Source organism: Bombus huntii, chromosome 9 (genome assembly GCF_024542735.1).
Source record: "Bombus huntii isolate Logan2020A chromosome 9, iyBomHunt1.1, whole genome shotgun sequence".
Taxonomy (NCBI): Eukaryota; Metazoa; Arthropoda; class Insecta; order Hymenoptera; family Apidae; genus Bombus; species Bombus huntii.
The window spans coordinates 2723649-2748918 of NC_066246.1; the positions used below are offsets into that span (position 1 = coordinate 2723649).

The window sequence follows — 25270 nt, forward strand, 5'->3', positions numbered from 1 at the left end:
AGTAGATCCATTAATCTTTCTATCGTTGCAAGAACGATTAGCTACCAAAAAAACCGCTCCCTTCGTTCGAGATAATCCTGCAAAGATTTGATCGATCTACTTAAATTACCATCATTTTATTCATTGTTACGTTTCAAACGTTCCCGACACGTCGAATAAGAAAGTCCGATTTTCACGATCATGTAGCCGATGTCGATCACACGTCTCTCGATTTTCGTCAAATTAAGGCGCCTTCGACCTTCCTTCCTCTGGTCGTCGGCTTAATCGTGGTCAGCGTCGGGACGTCGCTGTCGGGAATGGGTCGCGTCCGCGACGGGTGATCGCGCAATTTCACAGGATCGTGACTGCGTCAGATTCGCTGGCCGAAGAATTTAACGAGGCGCACGCGGCTCGCCCTCCTTCGGTGCGATCGTCGTTCCAATCGCACACGTTCGATAATAGCGGCCCTTGTAAACGCGAACACCCTTAATCATTGTGTCCTTGTTACACCAATCTCACGGCTGATGTATATTCATGGACCTGTCCACGCATGTCGAACCAGAATCGTGTAAATGCCACCGATCGCTCACCCGACCTGCTCGAACACCCGATACGATCATTTTCATGGAAGGGTGGATTTCGTGTAACGTACGATGACGTGCAGGTTGTTGATTGATATCTGGGAAGCAATCACTTGGTTACGAGATGCATCGATGTTTCTAAGTATCGCGATACCTACTCGTTACATTCGTTGGAAAAGACTAACAAGTTTTACTTTGGTTAATCCTGTTGTTCTTTTTGGATCTACGATCCACGTGACATGCAATGGATGTTACGTTTCGATCGATACGTAGATTCGTAACAAAATAATTGGTATTTAAGAACGGAGAAAAGTATTCAATTTATATCAAGTATCAGCAGCTGTTCCAATATGTGTAGATTTAGAGTTGTCGAAAGTGGCGTAAATCGACAGTGTGAGGTTTCGTCATTGGATTCTTCCAAGTTAATTGTAATTTTATTAGAAACGTAATATTATTAGTTGATTAATTGTTTAATTTGTTGATGCTTCCTTCGGGCGAGGATAAATTTCTCGATATTTTGCTTGAAATTTTTTATATCCACGGTCCTTACAGAATTGAAGTTTCGAATACGCTTCAAAAGAGATTTCTTAATTTCTCCGGTTCTCACAGTGCCAAGTCGACTTTCGAATCGCACGAACACAGTGTGATTCTGTTCTCGAATAGAAAAATTAGTGACTCCTCCCGTGAAACCTGTCTTTTTAGACTCTAATAGCGGAGCCGAGACTGACGGCGATTATAAAGAGGCACGTGCCTCCCTTCATGAGCGACCCCATGCAGACAAGCACGCGACCACCGAAAGCTAACCCAAGAATCGTACACGGCACAATTAATTTATTGTTCGTGCCGGTGTAGTGACAATCGGGCGAACGCCGGAGAAAAACAGGATCGTTGTTTTCTTCTATTTCATTCGGGGGGATCCGGGAACGGATGCTGCCAGCCGATCCTTCGCCTTTGTCGTGGGATAATCAACGACCTCTTCAGAATGCCGAGTTTTCCTCGATGGTATAAATTGTAGGATTTCATAAAAAATTGTATAAAATTATAAAATATTTAACTTTGGTGAACAAATTCTCGCAACGTTCTTCGTACGTCTTTTTAAAGACTTTCTTTTATAGTTTCACATTTTTATTGTCGCAGTTTTTACAATTTAATATTAGCTTTCGTCGCTCTCTCTTAATACCGTCTTTATTTGTTTTTCTTTTTAGTAATCTTATAGTTTTATCTTTTTGTATTTTGAAAATTACCATTGGGATACATAATCCCTTTTTTCTAAACGTCGGGAAATATCTTTTAATCCTGAATTATAAATGGAAGAAGAAGAAGAATTATAATCTTGAATCCAAGATGAATACGAATCATTTGTTTAAGATATTTCATGGGATATCCATGGGGTGTCCACGTGTTTCGGCTTAATTTTTGGAAATTCAGTGAAAAGGAGAAACATGTCACCATGTCCATTATGTTATTTGTCTTTCACGGATACTTTAGGGAACAGGATTGAGCATCATGGGAAATTCCCACGGTAAAGGGGAAACTTCGTCATCGATAAAATATCAAATAATCCGAAAAAACGAAGATTTATTCCAATAGTTTCGTGTAATGAATTTATTCAATGCATTCGATAAAGTGTTTTTAATCAATTGAAAAAAAGAAAAACAGGAACACTTCTATCATCTTACTAACATCGAATAATTCGCTTCAAGAATAGCTCGATTCGTTTATTGATTTATTTCAATTGCTCGTTACCTTCGAGATACAATAATTCCAATCGTGACGAGAGAGAACAAAATTTGAAGTTTTTATTCGTTGAAATAGATTTAAACGCAGATTTAAATACAAATATATCGATTGAAAGAGGAGGATCTATGTACGAAAAGAAAATAAGAGAAAAAGAACAGCAATAAGATAGATCATCAGAGGAAAATATCGATTATATTTTTCTCGCAATAGGTATGCAGCGCGCGCGCTATCACTTTTACAATATTTACAACGGTTACAATAGTAACGTATCGTACAACGCGGTGATCATCACCCCAACTACCAAACAGTACCTTCGATTCTTTAATTTACATCGATTATAAATAATAGTAGCTCGCAATTGGCAATGTGTACACGTGTATTATACATGTGATTTAGTCTCGTGGTGCTAACGTGGCGGCCTCGAGCAACTCCTAAGGTTATTATAGTATGGAAGTTCGATAATAAAATACTTCGATGATTAAGACGTAACTGGGATCGCCAGAATACTCTATGGTCATATTTATTAAGTATTGGGTTTTGGAGATGCGCGCGATATTTAAATAAATGCGGTTTAAGATATAACAACGGTGATATTTGTACCTTTGTTTTCTCTTCTAATACGAAGGAGGGTGTGTTTCTTTGGTCGGTTGGTACAAACACCGGTCAGTCTTCGGGTCTACCTAAGAGATATCTACTGTATTTATATATAAGAGTTTCGACCAGCTATGAACGACTATGTAATGTACATGTCTACAAATTAAGTATGTATCTCGCGCTATTCGTTCGGATCTCCTCCGATCTCCTCACATTTCACCTTATGTACAGTTACACGCTTGTAATTTCTTATTGGCGAATAAATGCTAGGGTTAGTACTTTTACAGAACATTTCGTGCAATTAAATCGTATAAAATCACTCGTCCATCATAGACACGATCGCGTTATTTCCCACCTCAGGCATCTCGAGTTTGAGAAGAATTTTAGCTGTTCACGTCCAGCGTGTAATTCGCAGAAATTCTTTTCTTTTTCCGTTATTTTAATTTCATCTTAGATTGAATTTTTTCGACCGTTAATGTTATCTCGAATTTGTCTGATACGAACATTTTCTCGAATCGTCGATTCAAATCCGTCTGCTTTTTCTACGATAAATCCGTTCGATTAAAAGTCTCATTAGCATTTGAATCGAAATCTTCGTTAAATACACGATCGAAATCGTTATCTTAGCTAATGTTGACGAACGTCATTAGCGATCAAACGATTAGATTGGTTTACGTCTAAATAAACGCTTAAGTGATGGAAGAGAAAGAGATGAATATGTTAAGAGGTGTTCTTACAATTCTTACAAAATGAAAATCGCATTTGCCACACGAACGTAACCACACGCTATAGAATATCCGAAGCTTAACTTATATTAATCTCGAAGCAATTATTCAACGTAATTGCCACAAGGTGCATATTCTTCAAACAAGAAGCTTAAGTGATATGTGAATAAAGTATAACAGACCTAATGACCAGCGAATTTCACAACAGATCGTCACTCAATATGCTACAATACGATATAGTAAACCTCCGGGATCGCAAATCCTTAAACGATTATCATCTTCTTAAATATATCAACTGTACAGCTATTCTCGTTAGAGTCTTACGCAAATTCGGCAGTATATTCAGCGACATTTTTAATATTCCCAATATTTCTAATATATTTTTCCTCGTGATTCACTCGACATGCTGATTTCACTTGGAGTTTTTCACGATTTTTCACTGTATCCTCCGCCCGAAATAATCTTCCATATTTCCGATGGTCGAACGCACCAAATCTTAGCCTTCCATTGAACAATCTGTTCGCGTTCATCGTTCACCATTATCCTCGAATTATCGATATTCGAGCGTTCTTGCAGGAAATCGTTGTTTGTCCCACCAGAGAACGTATCACAATAGCACGACTCGTTGTTACAGTTGGTATCGACGTGCTATGCGCAAGCCGCGTCTAGTTCGTGTCAGTGAACGAACTGATGATGTGCTTCGTAATGATGCTGATAGTGAATCAGGTCTTGCACTGAGCTTGGACTATATTGCTGCGAGTCTACGATCACACTGGTGTAACTGGCTGGCGTTGCTTCTTGATGATGATAGGAATGCTTCGCGGGATTATTGTTAGTATTATAGTGACTCAAATGGGGTTGGTACGAAGATTCGTAATGTTGAACGTTGCTGGAAGCACTGGTACTCGCGGTTGCATTGTGAGTCTCGTTGTTGAGACTGCAATTAGGGTGCATGATCACGCCACCGACTTCGTTTAAATTAGATGGCGCCGAGTCAGGCATATAGTGATGATAGTAAGGATGATAACTGTGCGGTACGGAGTATACGCTCAGAGCATTCGGTAAATGAGTATCCATGGCGTCTGTGCTGCAACAGGAACTCGACGAGGTGGAGTAAGGTCTGTTCTGTTGGCTACTTTGGGGACTGTGTTGTTGCTGCTGCTGCGGTGGTGCTTGCTGCTGTTGAGCTTGTGTCTGTGGTTGTGGCTGCGGTTGTGGCAGGTTTGATGGAGGCGTCGAATGATCTAGTAGATGAGGGGAGTGCTGGTGTTTCTGTTGAGCGGTTTGGGGACTGTGTTGCTGCAGGTTCGACGGGGAGTTTGCGTGATGCATAGGGTGAGGATGTTGCGCTTCTTGTTGCTGCGATACCGAAGCTAGTGGGTCTTGATGCATATCTGAAAGAAAAATTGTTCACTTTTCATTTGAAATTCAATACCTCGTAATAGAATTTCGTTTATATGAATTTGTCGGGGGACAAATAGTTTATAATTGCAGACATGTAATTGGAGTTGATGTAATAGAATACATAGTTCGTTTAACCAGCCACTGATTAAAATTCCTTTCAAATAAATCGAGTTCATACAAACGGAGATCTACTATATTTTAATTATATATATAACAAGTTTTCGATCATTCGCCGAAAGTGTCAGTCGTATTTTTGTATTGTCTTTCGATTCGAGCCGGTATAGTGTCAGTCGACCGTTTTACGTATCGTCTGCGATATTTTTTTAGTTTTTATGTTTCTCTACTTACTTCTACTTATTGTATTATATTATGTTATATTATATCTGTTATATTACTGCATCTTGGATACGCTTGGATACTATGATCATTTGTAAGGGATGTATTACAAAAGTGTTGATTCAGTGACTTGGGTTTCTTGTGGCAGTGCGTCTCGTTATAGTTGCCAGGACTGGTCACCGGTAGCACGATGATCAATTTTTAGATTGCAAATCGCCTGTCGATTCAAATTCTCCCTCTCTCTCTCTCTCTTTCTCTCGCTGGATCTCAGCAACGTTCAGCTCCTGAACGGTTTTCGTGAAATCTTCAGTTAGAAGTTAGAAAGCATTTTATCCGCCTGAGATTCACGAGAGAATGATCTTGAACATTATTGCCGATGGCAAACTTAAATAAAGTCGGAAATTTTCAGCATTTCAAGTAGAGGTTTAAGATCTAAACTTAACACGTTGAGGCTTCTTCGTCAGAGTCATATATGATAATTGTACTTGTTGAAACTTGGTTATGCGAAGGTATTGCCAACTCAGAGTTTGACTTGCACAATTATAATATCCATAGATTCGATGGAAACTCGACTACAAGCGATTTTCGCATGGGTCATATGTTGATAGCTGTTCGTAAGTCATTGTTCATTTGTTTTTTGTAGAGATCCAGTGTTCGGTATTTTTGCTGCAGCCAGTGACTTGAATTTATATGCAGCGCACGCTAGATCGGTCGAAGATTCTTTTCCTTTTCGCCGTGCATTTACCTATTTCTAATTGGCCATTGCAATTTATCAAGCATCTCTTGGTATAGTGATTCGGTTAATGATCTTGTGTACACATACTTCCCTCTTTTTTCGCTACATAGATAAGCTTTTTCGTTATGTAAACAGCTTAATTTCATCGGTTCATTTCAACTAGACTTTTTACTTAACTTTTGTGGTAATATTTTATAGATTTAGTTTTCTCTTCGGATTTCGTCAAATTTTAACTTGAAACGTGGATCTCGTACTACTCAGTCCTAGTATCGACTTCGGTTTCTCTGATCTTAAACCGTTTAAACCTTGTGACGTTCGAACGTCGACGTTAATGGTCGATTTACTTTTTACTCGTAAGATGCTTAACGACATCGTAAATAGCCCCGAAATTGCAACGCAATTCGAATTGCGGATACCTCGGCTTTCTATTAGATCCCGTCTTCTTTTTAAGCAGGAGAGCTCGCGCTCTTTATGGCCAACAAAATTGTTTAAGTACAATACGGTTTGTTACAAAGGTTAATTTTCATTGCGAAGAAATCAACTTTTCCTGTACTTCAGCTTCATCGTCAGATACACCTACAGGCATAGTTTACTTTCTGTTCTCTCGAGATAAATGCTTCTCATATTCTAACAAACTACAGTCCGTAAACATAATGATAACGACAATAACAACGATGTTAGATCGTAAAGCTTTATATCTATTTAAAAGTTTTGCTTCAGAGCATCCTTACCTCCATATTGGTAAAACCAGTCGGAGTTGTATTTTAGATTGTCTTCGTGAGAGCTGCTGTTCACGTTTTGCGGCTGATAAGACGGCGACAGATAATGATTGTGATTCGTCAGGTCAACGTACTCGGGTCTAGGATAAGTGGCACCATTTGCGTAATCGTTATCAGGCGATTCCTTTGATCTGGTTCGATATGCCGGTGAACGGGGGCTGTGATTGTCCAGCTCGTTGATGCTTCCGCTGGTGGTCTGTGTCGACAGAGGGGTGTTGGGAGGATTGCTCGAGTTGGAGCAGTAGGACTTTTGCTCGCAATTCAACAACAGGTCCGTGTTCTCTGGTTTCGTCAACACGTAGTTGACCGACACGATACAATGAGGTCGGGAGCTTCGGGAATTGTGCACTATCGTGACGTACGACTGCATCCAGACCCATCCTCCTGATTTCGTCAGAAACCTGTAGTACTTGGTTATCACTTGGCCCTTGTACAGTACTGTGAACAGAAAGAAGGAGAATAAAACACGTTGGATTTATCGTTATCTCGACAATTTCTTGGTCGATCGACCACTCAACGGACGGAAATCATTTTTATAGTCGAATATTTTAGAAAAGGCTGTTTCGTGAATCGATGAAAGGAAATTTTCGAGCGTAACGTCGATCGTACAATCCGCAGGCGCAGACATTAGTGGCATTATGTCAGGCTCCCTTCGAGTTGCGCTCGTGAAACTGCGAGTCTGTTCAAACAGTGATAGCAGTAACAGCCTCCTCCTCTCTTGCCCTCTTCTACCACCCTTTGCCCCCTCTATCCCCTCTCTTCCTTCTCGTTCACCCTCGCGCTGACGTTCACGCACACACAAATACACACAGACGCGCGCGCGCACACATATACACACACGTAGACATCTAGACACGTATACACATCGGGCCAGCCTCTCTTTTCTACTCTGCTCATAGCGCCATAGCAGCATTGTTCAATCAATAATGTACACCGTGTATGTAATACGTATGCATATACTTAGACTTTAAGGTGTTGGCGCGCCACACAAGACGGGACAAAGAAAGAGGAGGAGGAAAAAGGGAAATGCTGTTATACTGCGATGCTTCGTCTGAAAAGTCGACTCGCGGAGGATGGGAGCTAAGAAAGATCAAAGGATATTTCGTCAGCGAGGGCGTCGCCGAGTTAAGCAGCGTCAGCTGCTTTTGGCCTTGCGAGAGCCTCTTCGAGCACTCTGATACCACGCCGACGCCTCTGACACCGCTTTCGAATACACACGCGTCAGGAGAAATAAGGCCTATTTCGATCGACACCTATTTACTATTCGCCTCGTTCATAGTTACAGTTGTTACGGTATATCTATCGTATCAGTTTTTAACATCTTTGTCTATAACGTTTTCAACAGTAATTCTATAGGACTTGGAATATTTGTTCGTGTTTCGTATAAACATCCGATATAGATATTAATATCGTGCAAGTTTTAAGACAAGTTACGTTTCAAGTAAGAATATCAAACGTGTAAAAATAGTCTGAAAATTTCAGCGTTTACTTGCAATTCGAGTATAGGTTACTGCCTTTGAAGATGAAATTAGAGAATGAAAAGATAGAAATTGTTTGAGATACTTACAGGTTCCATGAGCGTGCCTCAGTTGCATCATGTCGCAACCATGCACGTAATGATACAGCGTCTTCTCGATCAGATCCGGTGGATCATAGCCAGTCAGTTGCGATACACTGCAACAGCAAGAAGAAAGATGAAAACACCTTACAATATCCGCTATACTGTCTTCCTTTGGCTACAAATATTTCAGAGAGGAATATATTTATTTTTGCCGGGATTTGCCAAAGTCCAGTCGAATTCGAGGTTTACATAACCGTCGTCATCCATGGAGATCGATTTTCCGGGCGCGATATAAAATTTCATCCCGCGTTCCATCGCCCTACCCCGTATTTATACTCCGTCACGTGTTCATTTCCCAACGTGTACACGCGACTGAAACGCGTATACGTGTATGATATAGCCTTGTCTGCGCGGGATATTTATTTGACGCGAATAAAAAAAAAAAAAAAAAAAAGAAAAAATAGGAAGAATAAAAAAAAGTGGAAGGAAGGGAAAAAATATCTAGCGAGACCGTGGTAACACGAAACTGATTTTAATGGCCGCCGAGCAGGACCCTTCTCTCCCCCGGCGTCGAAATATCGACGACGCAACTTAACACCGTACCGTAATTACTGCGACAGAAATAATCTGGCTCGTTGTTTCGTCGAGTTTCTCCCCCCCCCCCCTTTTTTTTCTTCTCCCGCTGGTCGAATTCGATCGAGCCACCAGACAAATAAAAGTGATTCACCGAAATAATGTCTGACACGATTGATTTTCTTCCTTACTTCGCGTCCACGAAGATCAACTTCAAGTCCAACGACGCACGAAACATGAACATGTTCTGATATAGTTTCACTTCTGTTAGACAACGTCCCGGTAGAGAATGACCCACCGCTAGTAGACCGACTTTTCGAATACAGTGTCGACCTGCACCGTCTTCGTATTCCGAGCCTACCGGTCCTTCTACGATACACCTTAGGTAGCCGGAACAATGAATCACCTGTAACAAGTAATAAATTCATTTATGTAGAGAAATATCGTTCGCGAACACTTTTTGGTTAAGACTTACTATCTCCTTCTTTTATTTCGATTCTAGTCTTTCCTGAGATTCAAATTTACTGGATTTGCATGAAAATGTGCAAAAATTTTGCGACACCTACCGACGCTTATATCGCTTCAATTATACAATTAGTTTTTAAAACGAAAGGTTGGAAAGTTTTTCAGAGAAATTAAAAATTGGCCCAACTTGCTTAGGCCGGGTCTAATTAACTTCTCGCGGAGGAATTTCGTAATTAACTTTCGATCAACTGCAGGGCCACAGTTTAAAGGTAGGAAAGGGAGAATATTCAAACGAAAGATCGCAATTAAGGGCGATATACTCGACATGGAGGACTTGTAGTTATTTACACATGTGCACGTGATTATTCTTAATGTTATACAGCGGTTCCGACAGGACGTAAGTGCGACACTCGAGCGAGTTCATCGGGGGGGTTGAAGTGCGGATTTTCGCGTGGAACAACGCCGCTTCCGGGGGTAAATTAACAATTCCTGCTTAATTAAATGGCCGATGAAACGGAAAAAAAGCCTCGTTCAACGTCGCCTGTGTCTCGAGTAGATGGCGGATTTGTAAAGCAAATAGGCTTGTTCCGTATGCCCGCGTTGCATTCTCGCTTCTCTCATATGCAATTTCGCGATGCATCGGCGCGGGCCCGAGCGTGCGAGTACGGGAACACGAGGGTGAAACCGGCAAGAAACGAAATACATAATTCGTAACGGGGTGCGGACTCGCTCGATTCCGTCTGTGGAAACGAGCTCGAGTGACGCGCTGAAGAATCGATTTTTTAATAGGTACAGTATCATCCAGTAATAAATTGAGCTAAATCGAGTCTCAGAAGACAAACTCTTTAATTTCTTTATACAGTGACATAACAGTTTGATACTCGATGAACAAATGATTTGCTTCCATTTACCCAAAATGGAATTCCATAAATTCCATAAATTCCACGGACGATGTAAAAAATAATATTCCTAACATCATCTCCGCAATCTTCTCGTCGTGGCTCCCGAACGATTCGATTAAGTTTAACTCGATAAAATTTAGAATCAATGAAATTCTAATTCGCGTTTCACGAAAACGATTACGCAATAGATGATTCCTCGCTGCCAAAGTGATTTTTCTTTCGTTTAAAATTCCAACTTTGGTTATTTAAAAATTAAGTTATACGATGTATATTTCTGAACCCTATCGAATACATTAGAAACGATCGTTTATGAAATTTCATAAATTTCTCACTTATCATATCTTCGAGAAACTTGTATTTACGAATCTAACAAGTTGTTCTTTTTCCAACTATTTCAGAGTGACATATTCTTTCTTTTTGCTTCTTTACCACAATTTACCTATATAGAAATTTCTTAAAACCAGTTAAACATTATAAAAAAAAAAGTGCAAGGTTCGTGATCGCCGAAGATCGCGACCCTTTGACTCGTTTGCGCAATCGTCGATCTAATTCACTGAAAATCAGACGAAGCGCCTACTCGCGCCTACGCAAAATCCGGCCAACAATAGGTTTGGTCTTTGTGTGTCTAAGTGCCATACAAAAAGCCACCTTCGTCCCATGTAAACCCCTTCGGCGAACTCGCCTTTAACAGCTTACAGGGGTTGCATTCATGACTTTGCTCAACGCCTATTGGGGTCTTTTCTGTGTGCGATTTCGTCGAGAGCCACGGTCATCATAGCGCTACAGGCTTGAACGACTATTTGCCAAACATTTTCCTCTTCGAGGGCAGTCTCCTTCGCCACGGCAAGTGCAAAGTGTTGCAGGTCCCTTTCTCTGTGCTTACCCTTTACAAAGGATAAATGAAACGATGGTTATTGCCCGAACATATGTGGAACATTTGGTAAAACCAACGTGGATCATCCGTGAAAGTATTGGGGTGGATATCCTGATTTTCGGTAAATCGTTTGTGGTATTAATGATCGTAAATCGTGGCGAGCAATTGTCGACGAAATCTGGACCGCACCAGGGAGACTGATTTAATCGGATCGATGAAAGTAATTTGGGTAATCCATGAATAACGATGCGCGCCGTGTTCGGAACATCGATCCCAGCCTCGAAAAGTGGATTTCAGATATTCGCTTTAATATAATTGGTAGCTTGAGCGAGATTCGAGAATATTCGAAAGAATACGGTAAATAATTATACGTGTAAAATTATTAGGACGATCGATTATCTTTGATAGAGCGTGATTTAATCATAAAATTAATGGACCTGTAATGATTTTATTTAGCATAGAATGAAATCGATCTTTAATTTGCATTAACAGAATGTTCATAATTTTCAAATCCAGCAAAATTACATTGTCGTTTCAGAAACTCGTTGTCGTCGTGTTTCTTAAATTTCTTAATTCACGAATCACGTAAAGAAGATTCTTGTTGACTGATGAAAAGACTAGCCGTGTTAATGGAAACTGTTGATGTCTAAACGAAACACGTATATCGTATATTTAATCTCGTAAGATATTATTTAGTAGACGATTTAGATTTATATTCTACCGATTTTACAGCGTTATAAACGACACTTCGAAGTTATTAATTCGCGTAATTAATTCTTGATGAAATAAAAGAAAATTTTGTAAATACGTCAACAATTTTCTGATTTTTCTATCAGAGAAAACACGCTAGCGAAAGCAAACGGATGGAAAGACACGTTCGAAATATAGAAAAATTATCTGGAAAGCTGAAATCGAAACGAATCGAGAACGAAATGGAATCGACTGAAATAAAATTGTTCCACAAAGGAACCACGGCCACGGAGATTGATCTTCGTAAATTTCGATTATTCCGGATATATGAAACACGTTCACGTAGCCGGTGTTTTTATTGCACGAAAGGAACGGATGCAGTTTAAGCAGCCTTCTACCTGGTGGCCGTTTTCTTTTCGACTGGCGCGTGACCAGGACAATACCGTCCCTACTTAGCTCGCCACTTCTTATCTCTTATTTAGCATTTGAATTTTTATTCGTTTTATGATTTCCTGTGCAAGCAGCCTAGGCGTTATGCTAATCGTTGAACGCCTTCTCCTCGCCGCCTTGTCTCGCGGTTTGTTTGCTGCGAATATTGCGCGATTTACGAAACCCAATAAACCGATAATCGCGTACTTTCGTCTCGCAAGATAATCGTTAACTCTCGAATTATTTCAGGAAATTTCTCGTAGTTCTAACGCAAAATCCATCTTCTTAAAATACGTGTATCGTTGTAATTATATTATCGTTATTCGTAACGCTAAAAGTCAACCAATGACCAGAGTATCAAAATGAATGGTATATACATACGAAAATACAGAGTAGTGGCCTGAAGGTTATAGCGGTGTAAGCGAAAATTTGAAAAATTCTCGTTTAATTATTTTAGGTTTACAAAATTTGTGAAAGACGGGCAATTTTCTGAACGTCGGAAAGACGCGAATCGAAGAATTTTTACATAATTTTGATTACGTTACCTTGTATCCCTCCGTGACTAGTCCCGCACATCTCTTCGCCAAATTGCACTTCATTCTGAGGATAAAGACGCGTTCTAGTTCGATTTCGCCTCTGGAGTTTGCAGGCGGAAAAGTGAAACCAGCGAGATCCGCCGGGCTCTGTGGTAGGTTTAGGACCGATAACATTTCAGCGTGATCGTTCTGGTAGATGTACTCAAAGATACTGTTACCCGTTAATTCCACCTGAACTCATTAACACTTCACGTCAGGTGATTCTGCGTGAAATTCTCATCTTCCTAACAGAAGCTTAGAATACTTGCATTGAATAATTCGAAATAGATATAAGAAGGAGATAAAACGTATATATCTGACCTGTGCCATTCCCAAATGCACGCTAGCGGTTTCGCTTATGTACATAATTTTTCCATCAGGCGCCAACACAAACACGAAACCATCCAAGGCCTAAAATAAAGAAATCTCCTTTCAAACGTAATCCAACGATCGCAGAGACGAGAAAATAAGGAGAAGAATATTCTGGTCTTTAGAATTTAGATTTCAACGCCTCGTTACGGCCTGATCTCTTTCGTATCGAACAGAACAGCTTTTAACTCCTGGTCGCGCCCTTATCTCGTTCAATTCGATAGGAGATGAAATTATAAAAATCAAGAAAATGAAGCATCTGTCTGTGGTACTACCAAAGGCTAAACGTTGACGTTTATACGTCTGACAACGTATGCAAGACCGTTAGATCGATTTATAAGGCGCGACACAGAGAACGATGAGTGCTTACTTGCAAAATATAACTAGTCACCTCCTTGAGGGCGATTTGCAGGGATATGTTGCCTGGCTGGGAAGCGCCCCATTCTTCTCCGAGCCCTGAAAAATCATTTCACCGCCGTCAAACTTTCGGCTGAATTAATTTTCCTAAACGACGGCGACATTTAAATGTCGCTGAAAGTATACCTTTTGCTTTTCTATTGCTTGGGAATAAAGGGAAATTCACGCTCGGTTCTTTCGCTCGTTATTGTTTTAAAACTTAATCGTTGCCATCTAACAACTAAGAAAAGAGGTTTTCTCCGTAAGGACGCGGCACACATCGTACAGACGCGTCGGTCTCGTCATCCCGATATACATGTTTCTAGCGACGTTTCATACACGACGTGTAAGCAAGCCTATAGCCAAGTATTTCGTGTCTGCGCATTAATTACATTCACGCGCGCGCTGCCACAATTGCAGCTGCAGGGGCGGTTTCTGCAGCCGCGTGGAATTTCACGGAAAATGGCTTGATCGTTGCCACCTCGGCGGCACGGTACTGCGACCTGATATCACAGATATTTATCTCGTTGGTCGACAATCTCGTTCGGATTATTCGATGAAATAATTTTTAGGTAAGCGATTATCGATAAAATTCACTGGCTGACGATTAAATAATTTCGCAGTAACGATTAGACGTAACACGCGCACAGTGTGGCGATTTCTTGATACGAACGATCGAAACAGAACAAGTTTATTTATCCTTTTGAAAGTATTTCACGCCCGTTTACCTGTTCACAGGCTAATTTTCCACGCGAATGAAAAAAGGAACACCCTAGAAGTGTCACAGAGTGGGCGACGTGTCTCTTTTTTCTCTCTTCCTTCTCCCTTTCCTTTCATTTTTTCGAAGAATAAAGACGCGACCGTATTCTAGAGGGATGCAGCCACTTGAAATTCAATTCATCGATGTCGTAAGAACGCGAGGGCAGGGGGTGAGACGGGGGAAGCCATTGTAACACTATAACAGCCCCCATGCTTTGCTTACAAAGCAGCGGGGACTAACAATGCATTAAGTGCGCAATCACATCCATCTCATCCGATACTATTTGCCCTTTGCGCGTAAGTGTCCGGTGGCTGAATTAACAAAGAATATCGTTCCAATCCGTTTACCGCTAAGTGAAGTTTATTACTCGGCGCGTAGTATCAAACCCGCGTAACCATTCACTCGGACAAATTACCAATCGATTTGTTTCTCCGACTATTTTCGAAGCGAACCCCGTTAAACATCCTCGAACGGGATTGCCGAATTTTTCTCGATTCCTACTTATTAACTCGTTGAAGGCCGATTTTTTTTTTTACGATTCTTTTCGATCAGTCAATATCGCGAGATTTTTCTCTTCAACGTTGCAGCTGAGAGAAGGAATTCCAAGGAGTCGCTTAATATCTTTCTCGTTGCTATCTTCTTCGCCTAAATTCTAAGATTTTAAGAGACGCGAAGAAATATTGCTCGGTCCTGAATGGGTTAGCAGTTTGAAATTCTGCTTGCATAGTCATCTCTTCTAGTTGGAAATGTTATGTTTTATGGGATGATATTTTAGAGTAGTACCGTTTGGGAACAACGCTCGCATCTTCAAGTAACTAGTCGTCAATCGAATGACACTAGCCTTATCCATTTGGCCCGTGAGGGCGGCTGGTACAGGCAATAGCTTTGCGAGCTCCAGAAACTCTTGATTCTCCCTGTCGCGGCGGATTCGCGCTGCCTTCTTGCTTTTCTCCTTCATTACGACTTCCTGCGGGCCGGACGTACTAGGGACAGAATTACCGTTCAGAGGATAGTGATTGTGCGAGCTGAGGTCTAGAGTGTCTGAAGATGAATTGTTGTCTGAAACAGAAAAACATCGCGGTAAGGTTACAATTATAAAATACGAAATTTAAGTAAGCGATGAGAAAGAAAGAAACGAAGGAATGCATTAAGCCAAGAGTTATAAAATTATAAGAAAAGGTAACGTACGTAAACAATACGCGAGAATGAAAAAGAAATGGCGATACTGTAGGATAGAGTTCACGGACGTAACGTTGCTAATATCACGATCGACGTCGTCGAACAACGATACAGCACCGAATGCCATAACGACGCCGAAGCTGCTCGTTATGAGAACCGAAAGCAAAGGGAGCAAACCGTCATTAAAACGCCGGCAAGAGAGCAATCTAACGACGTAGCTACCCATCTACCGAGACTTCTCACGAATGGAAATTTGCTTGAATAATGCATTTTTTTCCTGCTCCGTCGTTTCAGTCACCAATTCCGCGACTCGATCTCAACATCTTGCTTGTAAAGTGTATAAGAATATACGCCGACTACGGAAAATTTCACCGAACACAGCCTCGTATCTTTCTTGCGCATTTATTTCTACGAAGAGAATCTTCGTTCTTCGATTATTTCTCGGTGATTATTTCGTAAGAAAGATTCCTACAAAGAGTAATACGACGAAGAAATGTGTAAAAGTAGTTTAGTAGTAGAGTAAAAGCGTTTTGTATCTAGCGAGAAAACTCGACGAAACGAATTCGGATATTCTCGGTTTTAATTAGTTTCACTCGTAAAACGACGGAGAGAAAGGAAAATAAAGAATGCGGGGACTCGACGAGACTAGAGGTACGCATTAACGTAGTACCTAGAAGTACCACAGAGGAGTTAACACGCATAACAGCGTAGAAATGAATCGGTTGTACTTGTCCCTGTATTCTTAGAATCAACGGTTAAAAAACATTCATTCCCTATAGGTACAAAGAACATCGTAAAGTTTTCTTCTTTGTCGTGATTGTGGAACGAATAGGTTCATGAACGTGTATGTAAGTTTAAAGAGCCTGAATGAACCGAGCTTAAGAACAATAATTGGAACTAGCAAGTACGACGCTACGACGCACTGAAAAATTAACGACGAGTAGATACGTCTGGAAGTGATTCGATTATCGAAAGAAATCGATAAAACAAATTCAATTTTTTCTTTTTTTCGCGTTGTACGTCCTCGCGAAAGGATCACAACGATCGCCAACTAGCTCGAACAAACGTTGAAAGAGTTATTTCGAGAAAAAGTAGATCGACGAGGATTTTCAAACTGACATGTTTTGGAACAAACTTCGATATCTTTCTGAGATTCTTTCCGTCTCCAACTATCGACATAAGGATCGCTCTTTAAAACAACACGACGACCATGAAACTCGCCGGTGGACGCCATCTTCTACGTTCGCGTTATACGCGCGCAACTCGATCAAATACGTTTACTCTCTAACATTAACACTTACATAGGAATTCGTTCGTGACACTTGGACACTTGAAAGATTCCGCGTGCTCCTCGTAACATCGAGTTGACCACGTGTCCTGGACGACACGGACGATTTTCACGAAACTCTCGGCTATATCATCGAATTTGTTCCAACATTTTCTTTCAATCGCATACACACTTGAACGCGCACACATATACACACATATATACACATATATATAATCATTAATACGCATTAATACGCATTAATACGCATTAACACGCGTTAATGCGCATTAATACGCTTTCTCCGAACGAAAATAAAAATAAAAAAAGATTCAGAGATAAAACGGAGGGAGAATCCTCTGAAATTTGAAAATTTTGATTCCTATCACGACCTTGAAAATGCATATGGAATGAATCTCGACAAGAGATACACGCACCACGACCGACGTCCTTTGCACTGAAATTACGACTAGCGTACAAAGTTGTGGAAACCTCGTGTCGCCTTTCGTCTTTTTCTCTTTCCCTCCGTCGGCATATTTCTCCTCCTACTGCTGTTCCTTCGCTTTCATCTCATCCCCGATGCTGTTTCTCGATGGGGTAGGTAAGCCGTGAGGTACCACCCTTATTTTAAGCTCCACCCTTGGAGCAGGGTCAGCCGAAAGACCCCTCTGTACACGCACGTGAAAACTTCTCTGTCTGGGTTCTCCGTTGTAGGCGAGAGAGACGAGATAGGAAGATGAAACGAGAGGAGAGTAGACTAGCTACAAAGGGGAAAGAGAAAGGAACGGAAGGGCGAATGAGAGAAAAACAGCAGAGATTGTCGGAGAAAGCCCAAGTGGTCCGCGCTGGACCGTCATATATATCGAGGTGACGGGTGACAAAATCGAAAGCAAAGACGATTGCTGGTGGCGGTACTGTTCCATTGTCGGGGTTCCTGCTGCGAGACATCCGTAGCTGGCCTCGACTTTACCCACAATTACTCGTGAATCTGGAGAAAAAACTGTCGGAAGTTCGAGCTATTGAAATATTACAAGGGTAATCGTCGGAACTACCGTTCCGATTGGCGAACAGAATTTATTACCTGTCTGTTCGTTCTTTTAACGACGTGCAACCACCTGCATTTTATACGGTAATTATACGAGAGATTATTAGAGTAGACACTTTCTAATTTCGTCGGAACTGCGTTGCAGCATTTTGTATAAAAACGATGGAAATTTTGCGATAAAATGTACAATACAGTTGCGTAAGAGGAACGAATCGTTTGTCGGTTGACTCAGCGTCGAAACGAATAATAACGAGAATAGAATTTTCTGAAACGATGTTCGGAAAGAGTTCGCAGCCCTATGACGAAGCTTGAGACGCGACGATCTCGTCGCGTGTGCGAATTCTTCCGGGGCAAAAACCACAAAAAGTCTGTGACAGGTTAGAACCTCGTTTTATGACTGGGCTATATAATCACCTTGCTGTGCACCTTTTTGCCAAGAGCAAAGTGCATTTCGAAATGGGAAACATGTGTCGCCAAAATGTTTCGCATAAAAGAAAGAACCTGCCGTTACCGGAACACAATGTCCACGACCTTAGGGAAACACGTTTCTCGTCTCCTGGCGTTAGCCTCGCAAGCTTACTTCGGTATTCTCTGTTAAATACTTTCTATACGCCTTGGCTCGGGTCGACAGGTAGAAAACATCTAATACGAAACATGTGCTTCTTCCTCGCCTTCTGTCGTCATCCTCGCACCTTTCCAGGACTAAGACGAGACTACAACGGTTGCTGGTAGTTTATTTGCGAACCGTCATACCAATGGATACCCGCGGTACGCTTTAGCTACACTTAGTTGCAACTCGTAGCTGCACCTTAGCTTGGTCAGGACTATCCGGGGAAACGTGTCATTCGAGGTCATCGATTCATAAATATTGATTTTTTCAAGGATAAAGTGACTTTGGGACGTTCGTTTTACGGAGAGAAATATTTTTCTTGGATATCTTATTTTTTATACTTATGAAGTGGTTAGCAGAAATTTTGTCCGGACAGGACAAGAAAAATATTTCGTTGTACAGAAGATACGATCGATGTACGCGATAAATAGTCCAGTAATATATTTACGTGATATACGTACAATCTTTCAATGCATATAATGATATTTAATACATACATTTTTTTTTTTTAATTTATTTGTTGAAATTACAATCAATTCTCGCGTTGAGGATTTTCAGTAATTTTTCTGACGTGGCGCAGTGACATGGACTAATACATACATATATGTAATAATATTCCTATTCAGCGATGGTCGAATACGGTGTTCAATTTAAAGTTTCCTCTACTTATGGATTACAATTTGCGATGGAGTGCCTAGAAAATTTCTAAACTGTTGTCATTCGTTGAACACGTTATATATCAATAAGGAAAGGAACAGTCGCGTCGATTAAAATCAGGCGTACTTGCACGAAGAATTCGTAAAATATTTACGAACAAGCAACATCGTTAAAGGAATGAAACCAAACACACGTACGCATTCTCTTCCGTGTTTCGTAACCCGTGTCGTTTTTAAACAAACGAATTTCGAACGCTCTTTGACAAAACAAGACAGCAGCGATATTCCCTCCCCTGATCGATCCGCGATATCGTTTACGAACACGCTTTCTCCAACGTTTTGAAAATCTGAATATCTTTCTCTCCCCTCGTACTTACGAATTCCAAAATCTCCGATTCATCCGATGACGAGTCTATTATCTTCCCAAACGTCTTTACGAGCAAACGTTTCCCAAAATCGGGAATCACTTGGAATTTTCAAAGAAATATCACGGCGTAGGATCTGAGGAAACAAGAATGTCTGAATCGTGACACCTCAATGGGACATGGTCGACCATTAGAATTAATGAATTCGTCGGTCCTTTGAGCAAACCCTTGGTAAACTCGACAAATCGATTCGGTTTCGTTTTGGAGCGTATCCAGCAGTGCGATACTAGGTCAAACCGTGAATTACCATCGTCGAACGATTACGGTGGTACACGTAGAAAAGTCGTATACAAGCGGGGGGCACAGGCAACACAATTCTTGTCGTTCGTGACCGTCTCAATGCATTGTGGAGGGTGCGCGAGCCTGCAACTTCGCAACGGCTTAACATCGGCTCACCTACATTCTCGTTGTCGGATACAACGCATAACCATCCCCTGCGCTCTTTTTTCTGGCTGTTACACCCCCGCTGTACATTCTGCTACGTCCTAAGAACGCCCTCGTGTTGGACAAAAAGACAAGGGGGCTGGTACATGCGCGATTCATCATCCCCCTTTGGTCACGACAGAAAATCCATTCACCGATCCCACGACACAACGGACCGAGAGTGTGCTTGCGCATTTTAACAGTCCGAAATAAGGTTGACTGGTCGACGTGGTTGGTCTAGGTCTAGGTAGACAGGACTTGATTTGTTGGTGGGACGAATTTGAACTTCTATTTCCGGAGATTTTTGCTCATTTTTGGGCATTGAACAGGTTTCAAGATCGAAGATCCGAATGTAGTAAATCCGAAATGAACGATCGACGAAAGTAAGTAAGAAGTGAGGATGGAAAATAATTATAACAAATCATCGCTTCAATTCACGATTGTAAGAATAGAAGAGGAACCATTAAGGATACGGTATTTTATATAAAAATTCTTTAATATCGGATGAAAGTGCGATCGTCATGAAAATAGAAAAAATTGTACAATCATTTTGAATATTCTTCCGAAGAATTTATGCTAACGCGTAAGAAAAATTAACGTAAAGGCCAAGTTCGTCGCGATTGAATTTCATTGCCCTGTTTGAAAGGACCGTACGGTGATGTAACTCGATCGTAGCTTAAATTAAATATCAGCATACAGCGTGTTCGAGCATAAACCACGATATTTACGTTAACCATAGGTACGATACGAACGATAGCGAGTATGGACCTATTCCATTAAAAGGACGAACACAATTGGCCACGTTTCACCCCAATGTGATTCTTCTTGGCGCCATATGACAAGTCCACTTTATCCTTAGCCTTACATCTCGAAGATTCCATTTTCTTCCTCCAAGGACATACAACCTCCGTCGGATGAAAATATCCGAATCCGAAATTCGTATCTTCTTCCTGTATTAAAAGTGTTCCGTGTAATTTTATCATCGAATATTTTCTACGAAACGTTTGGAATATTTGATATTCGGTTGTCGTTGTATTTACCGAAACATTTCAGAAAATGTTCAAGGGAAAACGCGTAAAATTTACGCGTGGGATGCGCATTCACCGAATGGCAACATCCGGTGTTACGTTTCTGTCGCATTCATCGGTGCAAACTCGGAATTGACGGAATAATCGACAATTTATTCTCATTGAGGGATGCACGCATTCCGACACTTTCATAGAGCGCGTATTTGCGGCGCGCGAACAACCGTGCCATTTTCTCGCTTGCACACACGGCTCGTGTGTGCTCGATCATGGAAGACACGGCGGTATTACGGATACGAAAATAACGTCGACACGGCACGCGTGTAAATCTCAACAAATATTATCTTTGTCACTATTCCCACGCGCACACGGATCTTGCATATTTGCTCAAAAACTATAGGGTACACTCGATATTAATCCTCGGTTCTCGAACGACGCCTGTTTCCTCTCTGATATCGCTCCGAAGACGTACAAGCTGCACAATTTATCTCGTCTACGCCTTATCGGACATTTTGGTCAAATATCGGAATTAACGAGATTGTCGCGAATCTAGCGAACATCGTTCGATTATACCGATTCGGTCAAAAAGTTCGTAGACTGGTCGTTGTACGACGATGAATCTGCGAATGCGCGCCTAAATATGCAACAAAGGAAGCTGCGAATATTTGCGTAACTTTATGTTATCACAAATACGACTAGATAAATTCAATCTAAATAGATTTCTATTTTTTACAAATAGACTGAGAATGTTTATACGTTCGCAGGAAATATTTAAGCGCTTTTAAAGGATCAATAAGCAATCAAGAATGTACATGGCATGTAAAGATATATAAAATATCCAAAGTATCATACCGTGTAAAACAAACGTTCGTCACGAACGGTATTTCTCCAGTCATGTTCGTAAGAATATGAATTTATATGTAACGAATGTGTCGAGTTATGATAAATATCCTACTCTGGATATTTTCTAGATGCGTTTCTTCCCGTCAGACGCGTCCGGTATATTTTTCAACGTTTACATTTCTCGGAAATGCCTGAACATCGACTGATAACCAAACAACTCAATCCACGAACCTTTTAACTTAACTATACATCACGTCATTCGCATCATCGTAGAATTGTTTAAATACCCCTTGTAATCGCATGAACTTAACGTTTCTAACCGAAGCAAACTAAATAGCCATTCGATTTCTTTGTGATATCTTTTCTCTTCCTATCTGAAGCACCAACACGTGTTCTAACGATCAAAGTACCTTCTGCTTGAGTTGCATGAACTCCTTCCACGTGGAGTCTTCGCTACTTGGAACCGCGGCTCGTTTAAATTGCGCTACGAGCCATGTTTCTTTTCCATTTTGCTGACCACGTAGAATCACGAGGACCGGTCTACGCTTCGCTGGCTGACATATCTGCGTTCTTACGTAGCCACCGTTTGATACGTAGACGGTACAACACGTGGCCCCGTCCAGCATAACCCCACGGTCTCCACTACTTACTCCATTTACTTACAATGTTGTTCGTGAACCCAACAAACAACAGCCAGTCGAGAAACGTATAAAGACGGTAATCTTACACCTTTCCTCCCCCGTTCCACGCTTACTCCTCGAATCGTGCACCTCGGATTTCTCTACGTCTTTCAGCCAACGTTGATACACAGCGAGCGACAAGCTGGCTGATCTCATTGCGTTGGCCGAGCGTTTATTTAAAAGAAACATGCTACCAATTTCTCGCTATGAAGCGTGTGCATTCGTTGCATTCGTGCTAGGTAACGACGGAGCAGAGAATTCACAGTTCGCTTCTGTTCTTTCTTTTGGAAGAGTTCGAAAGGAAGCTTCGCAGGTTTATGAAATTTCTGCGCGATTCTTTCGCTGGTTATCTCAAATACTATGCCAATGCCAGTGACGATACAGTGTCAGTGTATGTAGGTAATCCTTTGTCGGAAACCGATATCTTCTGCGTGTGAAGACAAAGACAGCTGAGGTAGCTACGAAACTATCGTATATTCGTTATAGCATCCACGTGCTAATTAATTAGACTCGGGTATATCGAATCGCGTATCACTCGGTAGTACCTTTATGCGTCTGGGAAAATTTGATACTGCGAACACACAAAGTATAGAACCTGATGAAAAATACCTCGTTAGAGGATAAGGATGTGTGCAAATACGTTTTGTAGCCATTTTATGCGTATGCGTGTACGCAGAATGAAAGCGAAAGCGCGATCCACAGTGTTGTGATTGACGACACTGCTTCGAGTTAACTGGCGACAGGATGAGTCAATAAAAGATAAACGAATTTTGGAGTATTCCTAGGTTAAGGATGTTAAAAGTGTTAAAAGGGCTGATGGATCAGCAGCACCGGCCACCCACGAATTCGACACCTTGTTTAGACGCCAGAGTCGCGATGCTGAAACGTGAGAGGTAAGTGTATAGGCCTGTAAACTCGTGCCAGGCAACGATCGTATCGTTAAGTTGTCGCATGCGGTAGATGGAAGTTGTAGACGGTTGCCGAATTTGTTCTACTTTCTCGGAACTCTTTCGGAACTGTCGTGCTCCCGGAAATACATCGCGCGCCTCGACAAAGCGCTCTTTCAGATAGGAATTCAGAAAGTTTCGGCTATTGTCTCCGTGGATCGGTAATTGTAGGGTGAAGCAAAACGGGGATATTTTATCCGACTGACAATGACACGTACGAGCAACAATTAGAGTAACGACAATCTGCTCCCTCGTGGACGAGGGAAAAAAGAAATACCTAACAACCCTTCGGGACGAAGAGGAAACGTCGCGCGCGTCAGAAAGCCTCCCTCGTACGTAACTACCCGCGTAAACCACCGAACAACGACGTGTGCGTGCACAGAAACGAAACGTTTCCACGAGATCGTGTGCGTACGTACCTTAGTCGCAACGACGATATAGTTCTCGGAGTGCTTTCGGAGAAAAAGACGCGGCGGAATGAGGGATGAACATACAGAGGAGAAAGGCTGGCTAGTAGAGAAGTCGCCCTCTCATTCACGTTGTTAGTTGGTACCTCGTTGAGAAGATGGGGAGGGTAGAAACGATGGAACTACATCGGAGAAAGAGAGAGAGACTCGCACCCCGACGGTCTCGAATGGGCGAGGCCCCCAAGCTTTTCATCCGCGAACAGCCCGCCCTTAAACAGCCCTAAACTAAGTCACTTCAGTCCTGACGTTAAGTGTGACTGATCGTCCAGGCATGCCTCTAAAATGGCCACCCAACGTACACTATGTCATCCCCGATACCGATCACGAACCGGTAGGAATCACACCGACAGCAACCATACGACGTCCCTATACGTACATTAACGATTGTTATCTCAGACAGTGGAAGCAAATGCGAACTAATTTACGATACTCGAGAGAAAGTGAGTAATTTGTTGTATAGCTTTAAACGTGGCCGGGAAATATTCAGCGCAACGATTAAAATTATGCTTTTAATAGAGAAAGATTGTTTCTTCGACATAATAAACGTGGTAGAAACCTGTTAGAGGTAAAAGGGCGACTGCTGTCGATGCATCGGTGGTGTTCATGTACTATTTTGATCTGAGAGGTGTTTCACGCGGCGATAACGAGCAAGGCCATCGCGGAATTCCAAGTTCGATGGTGTTTTTCGAGTATCTTCTCTTTGTAAACGATTTGTACGCGACGCGAGCATGGTCACCGTTATCTCGGTCGACGGCGATAATTCCGTGCAAAAATGGATAATTGGTGTCGCCAGTGTTTTCCACTTGGACACGTACACTGCGTTGAATGACGCCACACTCTACAAAGTATAACATCCTACATACGTCGCTTGCATAGGACGCATCGTTGCGACGAGCGTATGCAAGGAAAAATATTCTCCAATTACGCCTGACGGTTTTGCTCGCCGAGGAAATCTATGGAAATTTACCGTATTCGGTTACAACTTCACCTTACGTCTTTCTGTCAAAACTTCACCGACGCATTTCAATTTCATAATACGAAAGATACGCGCGCGCGAGAGAGAGAGAGAGAGAAGGCGTGTTAGCTTGCAAAAATTCTCAAGACACTTTTACGCGACCTTAATTAAAGGAATAATTTCTAAAGTTCTTGAAGATCCTGAGAGGGGTCGTTAAATAGGATGTTGTTTAAAACGATACGATCCCTAGCGCCAAGATTAACATACACTATTATTCTAC

The 25270-nt window shown here is 41.6% G+C and overlaps 1 protein-coding gene across 3 annotated transcripts in view; it reads right to left on the reverse strand.

Moving 5' to 3' along the window:
- Window positions 1–2473: 2473 nt before the first annotated feature.
- Window positions 2474–25270, reverse strand: part of LOC126869190 (single-minded homolog 2) — a 31095-nt gene continuing 8298 nt past the window's right edge. The window contains exons 1-9 of one of the 3 annotated variants that reach the window (XM_050625416.1): window positions 16949–17359; window positions 15252–15527; window positions 13704–13768; window positions 13265–13354; window positions 12914–13135; window positions 9200–9414; window positions 8442–8548; window positions 6827–7312; window positions 2474–5013 (exon numbers count right to left, since the gene is read on the reverse strand). In XM_050625416.1, the coding sequence (XP_050481373.1) occupies window positions 4295–5013; window positions 6827–7312; window positions 8442–8548; window positions 9200–9414; window positions 12914–13135; window positions 13265–13354; window positions 13704–13768; window positions 15252–15527; window positions 16949–17165 (2397 nt within the window). In that variant the 5' untranslated portion in view covers window positions 17166–17359 and the 3' untranslated portion in view covers window positions 2474–4294. Of the gene's footprint in view, window positions 5014–6826; window positions 7313–8441; window positions 8549–9199; window positions 9415–12913; window positions 13136–13264; window positions 13355–13682; window positions 13769–15251; window positions 15528–16948; window positions 17360–25270 lie in introns of those variants that run through there. The other 2 variants (XM_050625415.1, XM_050625417.1) reach the window with 2 other exon arrangements.